This window comes from Oryctolagus cuniculus, chromosome 3 (genome assembly GCF_051225735.1).
Source record: "Oryctolagus cuniculus isolate XC-2025 breed Fujian yellow rabbit chromosome 3, ASM5122573v1, whole genome shotgun sequence".
Taxonomy (NCBI): Eukaryota; Metazoa; Chordata; class Mammalia; order Lagomorpha; family Leporidae; genus Oryctolagus; species Oryctolagus cuniculus.
In genome coordinates, this window is record NC_142869.1 from 87050803 (window position 1) to 87067504 (window position 16702).

Genomic DNA, 16702 nt, shown 5'->3' on the forward strand with positions numbered 1-16702 from the left:
TTCTAAAACTGAACTTGCAGTGTTGAGTTTATATTTTTGTAATGCAATGATCCTGTACATTTAAATAATTATAGACTGCATGCCAGAAAATGCAATTAGTTTGCTATCAATTTGAATATGCACAACGTAATTCAAGCATAAATTCTGGAGTAGAGCTCAGAGACATGGCATGCAGTCAACTGAACCCTCTTCATAGTAAGAAATGGCAGAGATTTTCATATTAAAAATAACTTGTAATTCAGCTTTCCCACCATCTCAGTCTACTTCCATTAGAAATTATGTGTTATGACTCTTTCCTTTGCAGACAAAAGGGTTCTTGAGTTCTAAGACAACTGAATACTTTTCATATCATGTGAGGAAGAATCTCAAACAGCCTAAGAAGATCTTTTCATAAATAATTAATGATACAATACTCTTATTTTTCATTTGGTATCTATTTACAAAAGTGTATTCACATATTGCTGAAAAGCAAAATATTTAAATCGATGATAAACACTATTAAAATAACTCTATTTCTTTTATTTACAATACTTTAATAAATAGAAGAAAATAGTTTACTATAAAATGAACTATAAGGAACTATATTATGAAAATATTATAAAAAGACTCATTTCCAATTAACTATAGTTATTCAGTTCAATGTCACATTGTGTTTTCCTTTACAATAGCCACCACATTGGTGGGTTGAAAATTGCTCTGGCTTAAATTGGCTTTTACTGCCTTAGATTTTGAGCTCTTAAAACTTCCTGAAATGTAAAAATTTGTTGACTTTTTAATTCGTTCAAGAAGATGCACAACTCTTCATTTCTGAGAGACACGTCATGTACAGATTGAACAAATGTCACATGAAATCACGTTAATAAGAAGTCCTTCGGTTCAAATATATGAAACTGAGATGATTTTTGCTTGAAATGATCAGTGTCAAAAATCAACAAAAGAAGAAAAGCAATTTTTTTATTTTTATCCAAATATATCAGACTTCATAGTTTAGTTATTTTCAACAAAAACTTCACCATATATCATCCAAACCAGGACATGATAAGAATGAAAAGGAGCACTATTAATAACTACACAGGTAAACAAGTATGAACTGGAATTTTCCTGGGTAAATTGATCAATCTAGAAATAGGGGTTAAACTGCAATTACATGCAGAAATCACACCTTTCCCACAAATATGTGAAAAAGATAAAAGGATACCATTCACTCAGATAAATTAATTTTGGCAATAGTAGCTCTTTTTCATCATTGAAGTCTCAGTTCAAATATTACCATCTCCCTATGCCAGCTGCCACTTCTAAAATAATCAATTAATACAGTGGTTTTCCAATACAATACCTTATTTTCATTCTGTTAATTGATATTTTGATGATCTGAAATTGTTTTATGTAATTTTTGTCTGTTTCTTCCCCATTATCCTACAGGGTACAGGTGTTCTCGGTGAACAGTGTCCTCCTCCCACTTAGTTGTGCCCCAATCTCCAAGAACTAAAAAACGCCTAGGACATTGAAGGCATGCAAAAATTTTATTGAATGAATGAATACATTCAGAGAGTTTGTTTTTGGTTCCATTTTCTCCTTGGTACCAAAGACAAATTAAAACAACTCTCCAAAGTAAGTTATGGCTCTATTTAGTTTTTAAGTAGTTGGACTAAATGATCCATGCAGTTCCTTCCACTGCTGCTATATATGTCATGCCCTCTGGACCCCCTTCTCTCTTTGTTACTATTTCTTTTCCTACATCCAGCAAATAAGAAAGTTTAGTGATCAAGGGGTGGGGCAACCACTCTATTCACAGTGGACAGAGGCTCAAGGTTGATCATTTTGCCAGTAACAATTCCCTGGTATATGTTTTGCACCTACGGAATTTGGTTGATACAGAGGTAGCCAGAAGGTATTATAGTCAATGATAGAACTGTTGATGTAATCATTTGCCAATAATAAAATCATTAGAGGATTACTACAAACTAGGAAATGGAGGGAGCCCAAATCAGCCATTAACAATTTACATATTAATGAGAAGAGGATTAATTTTAGGCAGACAGAGGTTGCAATGCCCAAAGAAATTTTATAGGAAACCTATGGTTTTCTGATAAAAAGCACTTCTAAATATTCATAAAAATCTTTGCATTCTAAATCTTTACTTTGGAGGTGTTCTACTGATCAATAGTTTTGATTCTCACAAGTGAGTCATAAATATTAGATGTAGGGGTTAGAAAAACAGTACTGCTAAAATTATTTGGAGAGTCCAAGGACCCCAAGTACCCATACAATCAGTGTTCACAAATAAATAAATAAATAAATAATAAATTTGTGTGTAAGATAATTGCAGTTTACCTAATTTGAATTTCTCTCTGGTCTATACAAAACTTTCCTCTTGAGCTCTGAGTGACAGGCATGGGATAGCTTCCCCAGGTGAGGAAAAAAGCCTATTTTGTTACAACAAAGTCCATAAACAAGAGAACAGCATAAAAGAGACTCAATTAGACATACATCTTTTAGGCATAAATACCATCTGTTTCATTGCATTGTTGTGTCTCCTTAAAGATAGAGCACTGGTTTCTAAAATGGACAAAAGTTCCAGAAAAGGAATGGAAGTATTTCCTATTGACTTCATTTGAAATGGGGACCATTAATTACGTTATTTCACACAGATTCTGATATATCCAATGTAACTTGGCTACTGACTGGTACAACGATTCAGCATTTGTTCAAGACTCATATTTGTATATGATTTTTAATTAGACCAGGAAAGGAACAGTTCTCCAATTAATTAACATTTATTTCCCCCAGCCCTAGTAACTTTTAAAAATCATAAGAATTTTTCAGTGATATACCATGTACTGGTATGCTCTAAAATTTACAAGTTAAACATGTAATGGTTATGTTTTTGCAGGGCCATAAATAGCATAAACTTGCGTGACTTTCTCATGTATAAAGTACAATTCAAAACCTTCCAGGACCTTAAACAGCAGAAAACACTAAATCAGATTTTAAAATGACAAATAATTTAAGGCTAAAGTATTTGGTATTAATAATTAATGTCAGTAGCCTTCCTAGTATAATAAAGTAAACATGCACAAGAACTACAACTGTGAACAAAACATCACAATTTTATCTGATATATATGTATGTCTGAATGTGTATGTCTGTGTATATATATATATATGTATATGTGTGTATACATTTATATATACATATATATATGTGTGTGTGTGTGTGTGTGTAATTTTATCGCCCTGAAAACTACCCACTCATGTTTGACTTAATACATATGTTAGAAATGTTGGGGAGAGTATCTCCCCTTTAAATATATATATATATATATATTTTCCAGAATATACAATATAAATATGCCATATATAAATCATGCCATAAAACTAAATGCAAAATTTGCACATTATTGCATGCTTGATGTGATAATACATGCCCATTAATGACTCTCTTTTGATGTACCCCTTTCATAACTTCTGCTTTCTGTACAGTAGCAATACTTGGAAAGGAGGGGTTCTCAAATATGGTTACAGGACTGGGGGGTGGTATAATTTTCAGGTTCCTTAGGGAGGAATAACCTCATCAGCCAAATATTGGACTACAACTAAATCAAATATTAAATAATGCCTAAGTATGTGTATTGTTATGTGAAGCGATCAGAGTTCATTTTTCTTAATTTGGCTGGAAGATTCCCTTCCATTCTAGCGGTTCCTCCAGCCATCTTTTGAAGCTTTGGTGGCAAATCAGCCACAGACTGGCTCATAGGATCAGATAAAATCTTGGTGGTTTTAGATACCAGTTTCTCTTCTGAGTTGCCAGGAACTGAACTTATTCGTTGAAGTTTCATAGGCAAATCTCCCAAGCTGTAAGCTTTTTCTGAAGTTGTAGAACTCATCCTCAAGAGTTTTTTGGGAAAGTCTTCTCTTCCGGTAATTTTCTGTAGCTTAGATGGAAGTTTTGTAGTAATGTCATCTAATCCATCTAAGCAGTCAACAGAATTATGTCTTTCTTTGCTGTTGGTTATGGCTGGTGCTATTAAAGGTGACGACATGAGAAGCATTTCCTCCTGTTCTTTCACACTGTATGGTGGTGTGGGGACTTCAAATGTTGCATGGAACTGGGAGTAGTCAACTTTAAAGAATCCCTCTTCCAAAGAAATCACAGGAAAAAAACGATGACCCCAGAGAACTTCATCTTCGGTGTATGATGTTCGAGCTTGACAAGTCATTCCTACAAGAATAAAAAGAACCCTTGAAATGATGCATAGTGGAAACACACGTAAAGCCAATTTGACCTAATAAATTCCTTGAGCTCTCATTTATGTTTTGATTGTTAATCCAAGCAGAATGAATAATAAAATAGGTTAACAGTTTTCCTGTAACTTGAAAGCTTTGATACATATTCAATGAAAAGTGCAAAAAGCTGACATAGTTCCTATTTGAAGGGTATTATATTATATCATTATTAACTGTTTATTATCTATATGTCAAAAGAAAAAATGATATAGAAGTATTTCAGAATATATGTATATCCCTATGTAGACAAGCAAAGAAAGTATGTAATCTTTTTCCATCATTCAAGAAGCAATGTGGGGCAGTGTGGTGTCCCAGCAAGTAAAGTTGCAGCCTGAGATGCTGGCACCCCATGTGGGCACCAGTTCTTGTCCCAGGTGCTCCACTTCCAAAACAGCTCCCTGCTAATACACCTGGGAATGCAGAAGGTAGTCCAAGTGTTTGGGTCCCTGCACCATTGTGGGAGAAGAAGAAGAAGCTCCTGGCTTCAGCCTGGCCCAGCACCAGCTGATGCTGCCATTTGAGGATTGAACTAGCAGATGGAATATTGCTCTCTCTGTCTCTCCATCTCTCTTTCTGTAACTCTTTCAAATAAATAAATAAATTATTTTTAAAAAGAAGCAACATGATATTTGAAATAAACCTGACATTGAATCTGAACTTCACCACTGTGTAAACATAAGAAAGATACTTAACCATCACTTCCTTTTCTGCAGAGAAGAACATGGAAAACAACACCTGTCTCATAAGATTGCTGAGAGCACAGAATAAAATAACATACACAAAAATTTAAAAGCTGCCATATAAAGTCTACAGATAATTGACTCTGATAAGTGAGAGCGCCATCTTTTCTTTTTCACACAGTGAGGGCTGGCAAGGGGAAGTAGGAAGACTAAAAATTACTTTCTAAAATAAAGGGTGAAGATGTTTCTATGCTGGATAATGGGAAGTCATCGTAGTGGATCTATGTTTTTGGACCTATAAAGCCAGGATGAACTTTGACTCAAGTTTTAGTGATCCATTGCTAAAATCAGCAATCCAGGCCACATGATGTATCAAATTCCATTCTTGCTCTAAGAATACCTGGATTTGGATGGTGGATGTCTGATACAAAATTTTGCTAATCTATACATTATGATGCTTGGATATCATTTATCTAGGTAATCTGATCTACTCAATTTCATTCTCTTCATAAATCATTTATTTAGATTGAATTACTATCAAATCCATCAGCCTCTGAATATTCATTTTGTGAAGATTGGAAGTACATAAAAATTAAATTAATATATCAAGCTTACATTTTATATTACTCAAAAGATAAAATTTTCTGTAAGTAGTAAAATCCACCACTTCTCTCTACCTTTACTGTCAAACCTGTTATTAAAATCTATCAAAATGTGAAATGATCAATCAATTAAAAATCATCCATTCCATAATTAAGCATAATTTAAACAAGTAATGACAATGTTTCCTCATTTATTTCAATTATTTCCTATACACATTATAAGTAACTTTGATTGCTTTAAAGCCTGCCATAGTTTGGATAGGAGGATATTCTGCCTTTTTATCTCCCTGAGCAGTAAATGCACATATAATACTTACAGAGAATTTGGATAATCAAAAAGTCAGACTGAAGGTACATCTGTTCCTCTGGTGAGTCCTTCCAAATCTTCCCTTATGAATGTTATGTTATATATCATCAAATAACTAATTGTTTTAATTATATACCACCTTTCTCAAGACAGTGCAAAAAAATTTCTGTGGAAAGTAAAACACCTGTCATCCAGCAGGCACTGTGTTAGGTACTCTCTCTCAATTCTAATCCTCCCTGTGGTCCTATTGATAATGTGCTTATGTTCTTAAAGATAAGGAATCTAAGTACTCAGAGTCTCTTGACCTTCCTTGGGCACAGATCCACTAAGTTGTAAAGAAAATGCATCGATATTCTAATTTGTGTGTGTATGTGTATGTCCTTTGTTTTTATATTTATTTTCACCTGATACATAAAAGTTGGACATGTTTATGGGGTTCCATGCATATTTTGATACATGTATATATGTGAAATGTTAAAGTCAAGGTAAACATACCTATCACCTCAAACATTTATCATTTCCTTATGGTGAAAACATTCAAACTCCTTTCTGGGACTGGCGCTGTGGTGCAGCGGGTTAAAGCCCTGGCCTGATGCTCCGGCATCCCTTATGGGTGCCGGTTCTAGTCCTGGTTGCTCCTCTTACGAACCAGCTTTCTGCTATGGCCTGGGAAAGCAGTACAAGATGGCCCAAGTCCTTGGACCCCTGCACCTGTGTGGGAGACCTGGAAGAAGCTCCTGGCTCCTGGCTTTGGATCAGCACAGCTCCTGCCATTGCAGCCATCTGGGGAGTGAACCAGCGTATGGAAAACCTCTCTCTCTGTCTCTACCTCTCTCTCTAACTCTGTCTTTCAAATAAATAAAATAAATCTTTAAAAAAAATCCTTTTTTCTACATTTCATCTGGGGACAATAGTGGGGAGAAGAGAAATGGAAACGTTGATTATCAGATACTACTTTATAATATGATATTAGTAAGAAGCTCTGGTGTTCTATTGCACAGGAGAATTCCTATAGATAATGGTGCCATATTGTATATTCTTAAAAAATAAAAAGCTAGAAAAAAGGACCGTGAATTTTTTAACTCCAGCATCTATATTTTACTTGGGAACCTGATATCAGGCAACATATAACATTCACTCTGTCATTGTTCACACCTGACAGTTACTGAATATCAATTTTCACAATTAATATTATGCCAAGAAAAAGTCACCAAAATATTTACACATGAAAATAATGAAATTACTTTATAAAGTGTTTTGTAAGTCTTACAGACATACACACAGCAGCGGTCTGCATTTTTCAAACATTTTCTAGCCTGTGACTAAATATTCATAATAAAATGATAAAAATGATAAATTACCACATACAAGGCATTAAAATGTATCTCATGATATACTGACTCACTTTTATTTTGAAAAATGTAATAATAGAGAAGCGTCTAAAATGAGAAGCAAATATGGGATTTTTCTATCCAGTAAGATGAGAAATAGTGCAATAAAGTACCCTCTATTTTCTCCCTAAAAGCTCCATTCTCTGTGAACTCATGTGGAATATGTGAACTCTATGTGTATTTGCTGTACACAATATTAAATTTCAGACAAAAGATCATAATGTATGTCTATTGTTAAGTGATAGTACTTCTCTTAAGAACCCTATTTTAATTTTACAACCTTATTCCACTGACAAAAGATGGTGAGGAGATTACCTGGAGGGAGGGCACACACAGCATAATATAGTAATTTGAAACATGACATAGATTTATAAGTTTGTCCTTTCATCTGTATAAATGCAAGCATACATTAGTAGTTAAAGGAAAATCAGATGCTGATCTCTGTTCAATTATTTCTAATAACAAAAATGTTGAAACATAATTCAGTGACTATCATCATCTTAGTCAATTTCAATTGGGTAGTCTTTGTTTTTTCCTTATAAAATGAATCTGAAATAAAAAATGAAATTCTACATGTTGCTGATTCTCAGGGCCTTCTGTGAGTTGTTTCCTTGAGGGTTACCAGAAACTATGGAAAAGTACTGGAGAAATATAAATGGACGGTTAAACTGGGAGAAATAAAATTTCAACAGCAGGGAAAGAGGCCAACAAGTAAAAAACAAGTATTCTATGCTTGTTCACATTAAAATACCTGTAAGTATTGCTAGTGAAGTGCCAGTGGAAATTTTGACTGAAAAGATAGGGAGGGTTGGTATTCAACTACATGAAATTAACTTTAGTTCTTTCCATAGCAAACTGATATATGTGAGCAAACATCTTCTGATAATTAAAAAGTACAGGGGCTGGTATTGTGGCATAGTGGGTGAAGATGCTGCCTGCAGTGCCAGCATCCCATATGGGCTCTGGTTCAAGTCAGCTCTCTTCTTCCGTTCCAGCTCTCTGGTATGGCCTGGGAAAGCAGTAGAAGATGGCCCAGGTCCTTGGGAACCCTGCACCCGCATGGGAAACCTGGAAGAAGCTCCTGGCTTCGGATCTGCCCAGCTCCGCCTGTTGCGGCCATCTGGGGAGTGAACCAGCAGATGGAAGACTTTCTCTGTCTCTGTCTCTGTTTCTGTCTCTGTCTCTCTCTCTCTTTCTCTCTCTCTGCTTCTGTGTAACGCCACCTTTCAAATAAATAAATAAATGTTTTTTAAAAAGTATATGAATTTGGATGCCAATTCTACTACTAAATAAGTGGTGAAAATTACCTAAAACTCTATGGGTGTATTTTCCCGTTTATAAAAATAATAACACCTGTTTGAAATTAAGGGCACAGAATGATCTTGGTGTTTAAGCAGCACCTGATGACTGCTGTACTTATTGTTCCATAGCATTGACTTGTACTTCCTGTTCTTCCAGAAAATTACTGACACTACCTAATGTAAGTGATGGGTTATATCATATTAGTAGATTACTCCATACTAGTAATATGTAAAATTAAATTTTAAAATCTCTGAGTATAATAATTTTTCAAATCATCATAGAAAAAGGGAACATTATTCATATTGCCAGCTTTTAAAGTTTCTCAACATTTTCCACCAAAGTATCTTTAATTGTAGCTGAGATTCAGTATAATTACTTGAAGGTTTACAGCAAGTTGAATATTGTGTTATTATACCACATTCACTAGGACCTTAACCTTTGTTTATTTTGCCATTCTGTCCTTATTTAAAATTAGATTTAGGTACACAAATATCAGACATTTGCAGCTCAAAACATCATAGTTTTAAAATCTGTTTTTACCTGGATGTATTATTAATTTGCAGTCAATATATCAATGATGATATTGAAGCTTCATAAATTGCATAACAGGGAAATATGTCTGCGATTCCAATCTGTAGTTTAGACACTGAGTTAAGATGTAATTGAGGGGTTCTTTCATTTTGCAAGTTTCCCAAAATGGTGCTCAAAAAATAAAATGCAAATTTCAATTGAGAAGCTTTAAAGTAGATATAATTACGTTGTCTAAGAATATGCATATATCATAGCATTTTTCTGCCCAGAGTGCTTATATTTCTTACTCAAACTCAAATTATTTTTAAATAATCCATGCTTAGATTCATGATTGAAAATGCCATTTGAATTACCATAAATGCAGGTAAATACCATTATTCAAGGGGTACTATGTAATTGCACCTCTTAGCTGGCAATAGGACTGTTTGCATGTTTTAACCAGATTCCAGACTTGAACAAATGTGGTGAAAATCAACACGAGCTCATCTCTGTGGAAACTGGCAAAGCAACAGATGCTGCTACTGGAAATAGCTGGGGCTTCTGAATCTTCAGATGGAAAACATGTTGTGCAAAAGGGTTTGTTCCATGCTTGATTCACAGATTTAAAAGGGTGTACATTATTGTTTAATGCAATTTACTTCAAGGGCACTGTGTCTATTTAAAATGGTAGGGGCAATGTGGCCTAACCTCTTTGTTATTGACATTTCTCTTTACACCACACTAAGTCCATCTCTTTAACCGAATTAAACATTCATTTGAGGACAGGTCTGAAAGCTTTTTAAGCACAAATGGCAAAGTGAGTTGCTGTTTGACAAGCCCTTAATTAAACTTTGAGAATACCCATAACTCAGTTATTTCCTCCGTGTTTCTCCTGGATAGAGATGGTGTATGTGTCATCCACATGAAGAGGACACCATAGGGTTAAAGACAATACAGCCACAGGCCAAGGGGAGTGTCTGGATGCTGTGACACAGAAAATACCACACAATCAATAACTTCTGCACAGCAGAGGCTTTATCTAAACCTTACCCAATATGGAGGTTGCTTTGAGGTGGGAAGGGCAGTGAGGGACAGAGTAAGGAGAGGGAAAAGAGAAATTATTCTCCAGATTAGGTGGCTGTTTTTATCATGTGTGCACTAAACAAAAGAAAAAGTAATAATAAAATAATAACAGTAATGAAAATACAACATATCTCCTTCAGTTAAGCCAGGTATTACTAATGCCTTTGTAGAGCTATGGGCCAAGTATCTCTCCAAGCACTTTTCCTACCTTATATTTCATCCTTACAACTTGCTGAGGAAGGTACTTTGCACCTCTTCCCTATTTTCCAGAGGTGGAAACTGAGTCACAGAGTTGTTATAAATTACACACACAATAAAGATTGTATATTTATTCCCAGAATAGTCCCTAAGTACAAACTCCATGACTACAAGCTTCATTTACTTACACATACATACATACACACACACACACACAAATGCATACATGCATGAAAAGAAAAAGCAGTAGAATTTCACCAAAAACACATTTTTCTTTCCTTAATCTAACCTCTTTGTCTACTTTTTTCTTCAAATTGTCAGTTGTTTTTAAAACTGAATCAGCTAATGGCTTAGCATACTGAGCATGTTGCCTATCACATGTTATTTCCTATCCACCCTACATATTGCTCTGAGGATTATTCGCTAAGGTCTGTAGCTGTTTCTTCTCTAATATACTTCTAAAAGTTCACACATCCTCCACGATGTAATAATAACTATAAGGCCCACGTGGCATTCTGTGCATGTTATGTTATGCTGCACTGAGCTGAACCTGAATTTAAACTATAAACTTTCCAAAGAACCTTATGATTATTTAAATCTTGTTTATAAAACATAAGACACTGTGTACTCCACTGTTCAATGACACTAAGGTTACTGGCAGCAGGCTCTTCTGGGATATAGGTTGCAAAGCCATTAAGAATCCATAACCTGCATCCAGAAACTGCAGTTTTCAAATAGATGGAATCCCTTCCAAGCTCAACATTTTCTGCTCAAGCAGACTTTTAGAGAGAGTAGAAGTCCCTGGCATGTGTTCAACCCAATATTATCCTCCATTATTTACAAGCACTTGGTCTTACAATGTGTTCTGAGACATCAGTTTTCCATTTATTGCTCAAGTTAGGTCAAAGAATTCTTTAAAAAGAAAAAGGAAAAAGAAAAGCCCAATTATATTGTTAGAAAATAAGGCTCCAATAAGAAATTTAGCAACAAGTATTTCAAGTATAATATTCAAGCTTCTAAATTCCCAGAAGCATAAAAGGAAAAAACAAACAAACAAACAAACTAGGCTTCTCAGAATGACTGCTAGAATAAATTGTTACAGACTCCCAAAAAGAATGACAAGTCGGCATGCTAAGGGTCAGTGATGGTAGGAACTATGTTAAGGAACTCATGGTGCTGAAAACATAATTAGGAGAGGCAAGGTGAAAAACTGAGATTTTGGGGGGCAAGTGTTTGCTGTGGTAGTTAAGTCGCAGCTTGGGAACCTGCATCCCATACCTAAGTGCCTGCTTCTAGTCTCCACTACCCCATTACCAACCCACTTTCCTGTGAATACATAACCTGAGAGGAAGCAGCTGGTGGATCAAATACTAGGGTCACTGCCTCCAATATGTGAGACCCAGAATGACTTCTGGGTTAACGGCTTCAACCTGATTCACCTTGGCTCTCTCAGTCTTCTGGGGAAGAGAACCAGTGGATAGAAGATCTCTCTTCATATGTCTCTGGCTCTCTGGCTCTCTATACCTTTTCAATAAAACTGAAACTAAATAATAGAATTTTCTTTAAAAGAACATGGACTTTGGGTATACATTTGGGATGGTCCCTGTTTTGAGAAACAACTATCAGTAAGACTATAGACACGATATTTATCTGAACCTTTATTGCTATAAAATTCAGACAACAGTAATAAGGCCCAATGGTATCTAGTCTATTTATTTATTTGATTTTTATTTATTTTTTTCTGGATTTATGTATTTACTTGAAATATGCAAAAAAGAGGGAGAGAGAAAACTATTTTCCATTTGCTGGTTGACTCTCCAAATCACCATAATGGCCAGGCCTGGGCAAGGCAAAAAGCCAGAAACCTGGAAGTCCATTCTGGTCTCCCATGTGGGTGGCAGAGGTCCAAGTACTTGGTCATCTTCCACTGCTTTCCCAGGCACATTAGCAGCAAGCTGTATTGAACATGGAGCAGATGAGGCTCAAACTGGTGCTCTGGAGGAGGCAGATTAACCCAATATGCCACAATGCCGGCCCCAAGTCCATAACGTTATTGTGACAATAAATTTGATGGGCTTACTGAATAAGTTAATAAATAATAAGCACTCAGTTATTGGTAGATACTCATGCAATTCATTGCTCTGCTGTGTTGACAAGTCTGCATCCTCAGCTCCATATGCTTACTTAATACAGAAGCATTACAGAATTTTGTGAATTCCCTTTCAACTCAGTGTCATTCTCTTAGTCCAATGATGTAAATGTTTCATTCTCAGTTTACTTTTTTCTTCACTCTGTTCATCATACCTGTTAAAGCATGTTTCCATGCATTGCCAATTACAGAGTGAAATTGGTTACCCCAATCTATTCATGCCATTGTTTTTCTCCTAATAAGATATCACTTTCAGATTCCAAAACATTTTAATTGTGTAATGTAATCTAGTTACTGCTGGAGGAGATCCATGACAGAGGAAAATATTTTTCAAAAAGAAAATACAACATATACTTAGCTTAATATTAAAAATCTTTCAGATGATTCTGGAATTTAATTCTTTCTGGAGAACATTATTCCTTGTCTTAAGGAAGAAAAAAATTTTTGAAATTTTGTTTGAAGCAATAACAAATGCATATGCCAATTTTTTCAAAATATTACACACAAAATGCAACATTTTATGTGTAAGGCTTAGATTTTTAATGCTTAGATACTTAAATGCTTAATTATTTTTAAAATAAATTTGTAGTGTTATACTTTATAATGTGATGGTTATGTAAAGCATTAACTCTTGAATACACAAGAAATAAAAACAAATCTCAGAATTGTGGCTTAGTGGGTTAGGCCGCCACCTGCAGCACCAGCATCCCACATGCGTGCTGGTTCGAGTCCTAGCTGTTCCACTTCTATCCAGCTTCCTGTTTATGGCCTGGGAAGGCAGTAGAAGATGGCCCAAGTATTTAGGCCCCTGCACCCAGGTGGCAGACCAGGAAGTAACTCCTTGCTGCAGGCTTTGGATTGGCCTAGCTCCATCCATTGTGGCCATTTGGGGACTGAACTAGTGGGGTGGAAGATTTCTCTCTCTCTCTCTCTCTCTCTTTCTCTCTCTCTCTAACTCTGCCTTTCAAATAAACAATTTTTTGAAAAAAAATCTTAACTTGTCCAGCATGTCTCCCTAGTTCCTTCAAAATCTTATTGTAAGTTAACATTACAGTTTCAATTGTTAGAAACTCATTTATTTATTTGAAATGCAAGATTACACAGAGAGAGGGAAGGTTACACAGGTTTCACAGAGAGACAGAGATCTTCCATCCACTGGTTCACTCCCCGAATGGCCACAATAACCAGGGCTGGGACAGGTTGACCCAGGAGCCTGGAACTCCATCCAGGTCTTCCACATGGGTACTGTGGGGAGCAAACCGGACTAGACTGAGTTACTGGAATTAAGACTTATTCTATGCATCTGCTCTCCCACAATATGGCGCTGGGAGAGAAGTAAACAGCTTCCGCACAGCTGCCTCCAGTTCAACCAATAAACTGTAGGACTTGCTCCTGATTGGAGAGCAGCGTACTCGGCGTGTGGGCAGCCGAGTTGGGATTGGCGGAGGAGGACTATAAAGGAGGAGAGAGACGGCATGCACCGGGAACATCTATGGGGAACATCTAAGGGGAACATCTAGCTGAAGGAACACCTGTGCAGCCCCCAGAAAGCCGGCCGGCGGTGTGCCGCTCCCCTGCGGAAGTGGGGAATGTGGCCAGGGGGAACTGCCCTTCCACGGAGGTGGAAGGGATAGTAGCCAACCAGGGAAGAACCAGCAGCAAACCCGGGGAGGGCCGAGCAGACGAAAGAACAGCGCAGGGTCCTGTGTCGTTCCTCCACGAAGAGGGGGAGCGACATAATGGTGCCGTGACTCGGATAGGAAGCCTAGGCAGGGCTTAGTGTCGTTCCTCCATGAAGAGGGGGAGCGACAGGGTACAAGGGCCCAAATACTTGGCCCATCATCTGATGCCTTCCCAGGCACATTAGTGAGAGTTGGTCAGTGGTGCAGCATCCGGGTCTTGAACCAGCACTCATATGGGATGCTGGTGTCATCACAGGCTACAGTTTAACTTGTGCTACAATGCCTGTTTCTCTTAGAATCTCCAAACAACAAAAACCATAATACATGTTAAAAACAATTATGTGCTAGGCAATATGTGTTTTCAATGTATAATTTATATAATTGTCCCTCTGTCTTATAAGTTGTGCGCAACACTTTTTTTTTTTTTCATGTGATTGATAAAGACACCAAGGCAGAGTGAGGTGAAGTAGCTTGTCCAAAGTAATTCAACAGGAGACAATCATAGGCACAAAAGAAAAAATTTTTTTCAGTTCCAGAGCCAGTGTTTTTAACATGCAAGCTGTCCTGCTGCAGTTTGCTGGGGTGTTGGGGGAATGACCTTCCTAATGGATGTATACTACTGTTTCCCATTCATGGCACTTGGGCAACTGGGCATCACATGCTTGACATGTCCTCTTCCAGCTCCACCCTGTTATAATTTCTCCCACTCAAGGCACAGATCAAATGTTTCTCATTCTACAAAATACTTCCTGGGGCTGGTGTCATGGTGTAGCAGTTTAAGCCACCACTTCTAATGCCAGCTTCCCATTTGGGTCTTGTTTCAAGTCTCGGCTACTCCACTTCCAATCCAGCTCCCTGCCAATGTGCCTGTAAAATCAGTGGGAGATGGCCCAACTGCTTGTTCCCCTACACCCATATGGGAGATCTGGATGAAGATCCTGGCCCCTTGGCTTTTCCTGGCCCAGGTCTGGCCATCTCAGCCACTTGGGGAGTGAACCAGAGGATGGAAGATCTCTGCTCTCTGTCTCTCTCTCTCAGTTAACTATGCCTTTCAAAAAAAATAAAATAAAATAGATCTTAAAAAATATTTCCTGGGGCTGGGGCTGTGGCATAGCAGGTAAAGCTGCCACCTGCAGTGCCAGCATCCCATATGGATGTTGGTTCAAGTCCCGGCTGTTCCACTTCCCATCAAGCTCTCTGCTATGGCCTGGGAAAGCAGTAGAAGATGGCCCAAGTCCTTGGGCCCCTGTCCCCACGTGGGAGACCTGGAGGAAGCTCCTGGCTCCTGGCTTCAGATTGGCAGAGCTCTGGCCATTGCAGTCATCTTGGGAGTGAACCAGTGGATGGAAGACCTCTCTCTCTGTCTTTCTCTGCCTCTCTTCTCTCTGCATAACGCTGACTTTCAAATAAATAAATATTTTTTTAAAAAATTTTTCCTGATTTTTCTATTTTAACTATCTTTTAAATGCCATGTTGTCACATCTACACACATACACACATGTTGCCAAGCTTACACATATCCCACACCCTCTGGCACTGTAAATGTGGCAATGACATACATAATCAACTCCTCTCAGAAATAATATTTAACATTTACGAATTTATTAAACATCTAATTGCTCCCAGACGTTCCTCTAGGTGCTCAGTTACGAGGCATTGCAGCACGAGAGTGAAGAATCCACCTTCATCCCCATTATGTTTTTTAAGCTTAGTGTTGAAAGATAAGTGGCAGTTTGCCATGCCATCCACCTGCACAAGGTGAGAAAACTGCATTCTGGCGTGGGGGAGGCATATACAAAGCTCTAATATCTCATGTTGTACCTGAATTGAACAAACCCGTTGCTCTTTATTAATACTGCAGACACATTTCAGATTGGAGCAAGCTTCTTAGAGGAGCTCTTATCTACTTTAACAACCTAGAGCCGAACATTGTGACAGTTAGATGCTCAATGCACTCCTGAGGGAACAGAGCAGGGTAATTCGAAGGAGGAGGCAGTTTAAATTATTAGTTGGTGTGAAGCCAGTTAAGTTATTTAGTGGCGCAGACCTCCATACTCATACCAATTACTACACCAGCAAAACAGAGGGTTACTAACAGAACAGCAGGTGATATATTTAATGAAATAGATACAAGGAAAATGTCTCTATGGATTCCTTTTTCTGCTTTTAAGTCGATGACACGTTAGTTTTTTCAACTCACAAGCTTAAAATTTGATTTTGGGGGCTGGTGCCATGGCTCACTTGGTTAATCCTCCGCCTGCGGCACTGGCATCCCATATTGGTGCCAGTTCTAGTCCCAGTTGCTCCTCTTCTGGTCCAGCTCTCTGTTGTGGTCTGGGGAGACAGTGGAGGATGACCCAAGTGCTCGGGCCCCTGCACCCACATGGGAGACCAGAAGAAGCTCCTGGCTCCTGGCTTCAGACAGGCACACCTCTGGCTGTAGCTGCCATTTGGGGAGTGAACTAATGGAAGGAAGACCTGTCTCTCTGTCTCTCTCTCTCACTGTCTATAA

The 16702-nt window shown here is 37.6% G+C and overlaps 1 protein-coding gene across 1 annotated transcript in view; it reads right to left on the reverse strand.

Moving 5' to 3' along the window:
* Window positions 1–937: 937 nt before the first annotated feature.
* Window positions 938–16702, reverse strand: part of KCNJ3 (potassium inwardly rectifying channel subfamily J member 3) — a 179743-nt gene continuing 163978 nt past the window's right edge. The window contains exon 4 of the mRNA XM_051848614.3: window positions 938–4221. Within this exon, the coding sequence (XP_051704574.1) occupies window positions 3635–4221 (587 nt within the window). The 3' untranslated portion in view covers window positions 938–3634. The remainder of the gene's footprint in view (window positions 4222–16702) is intronic.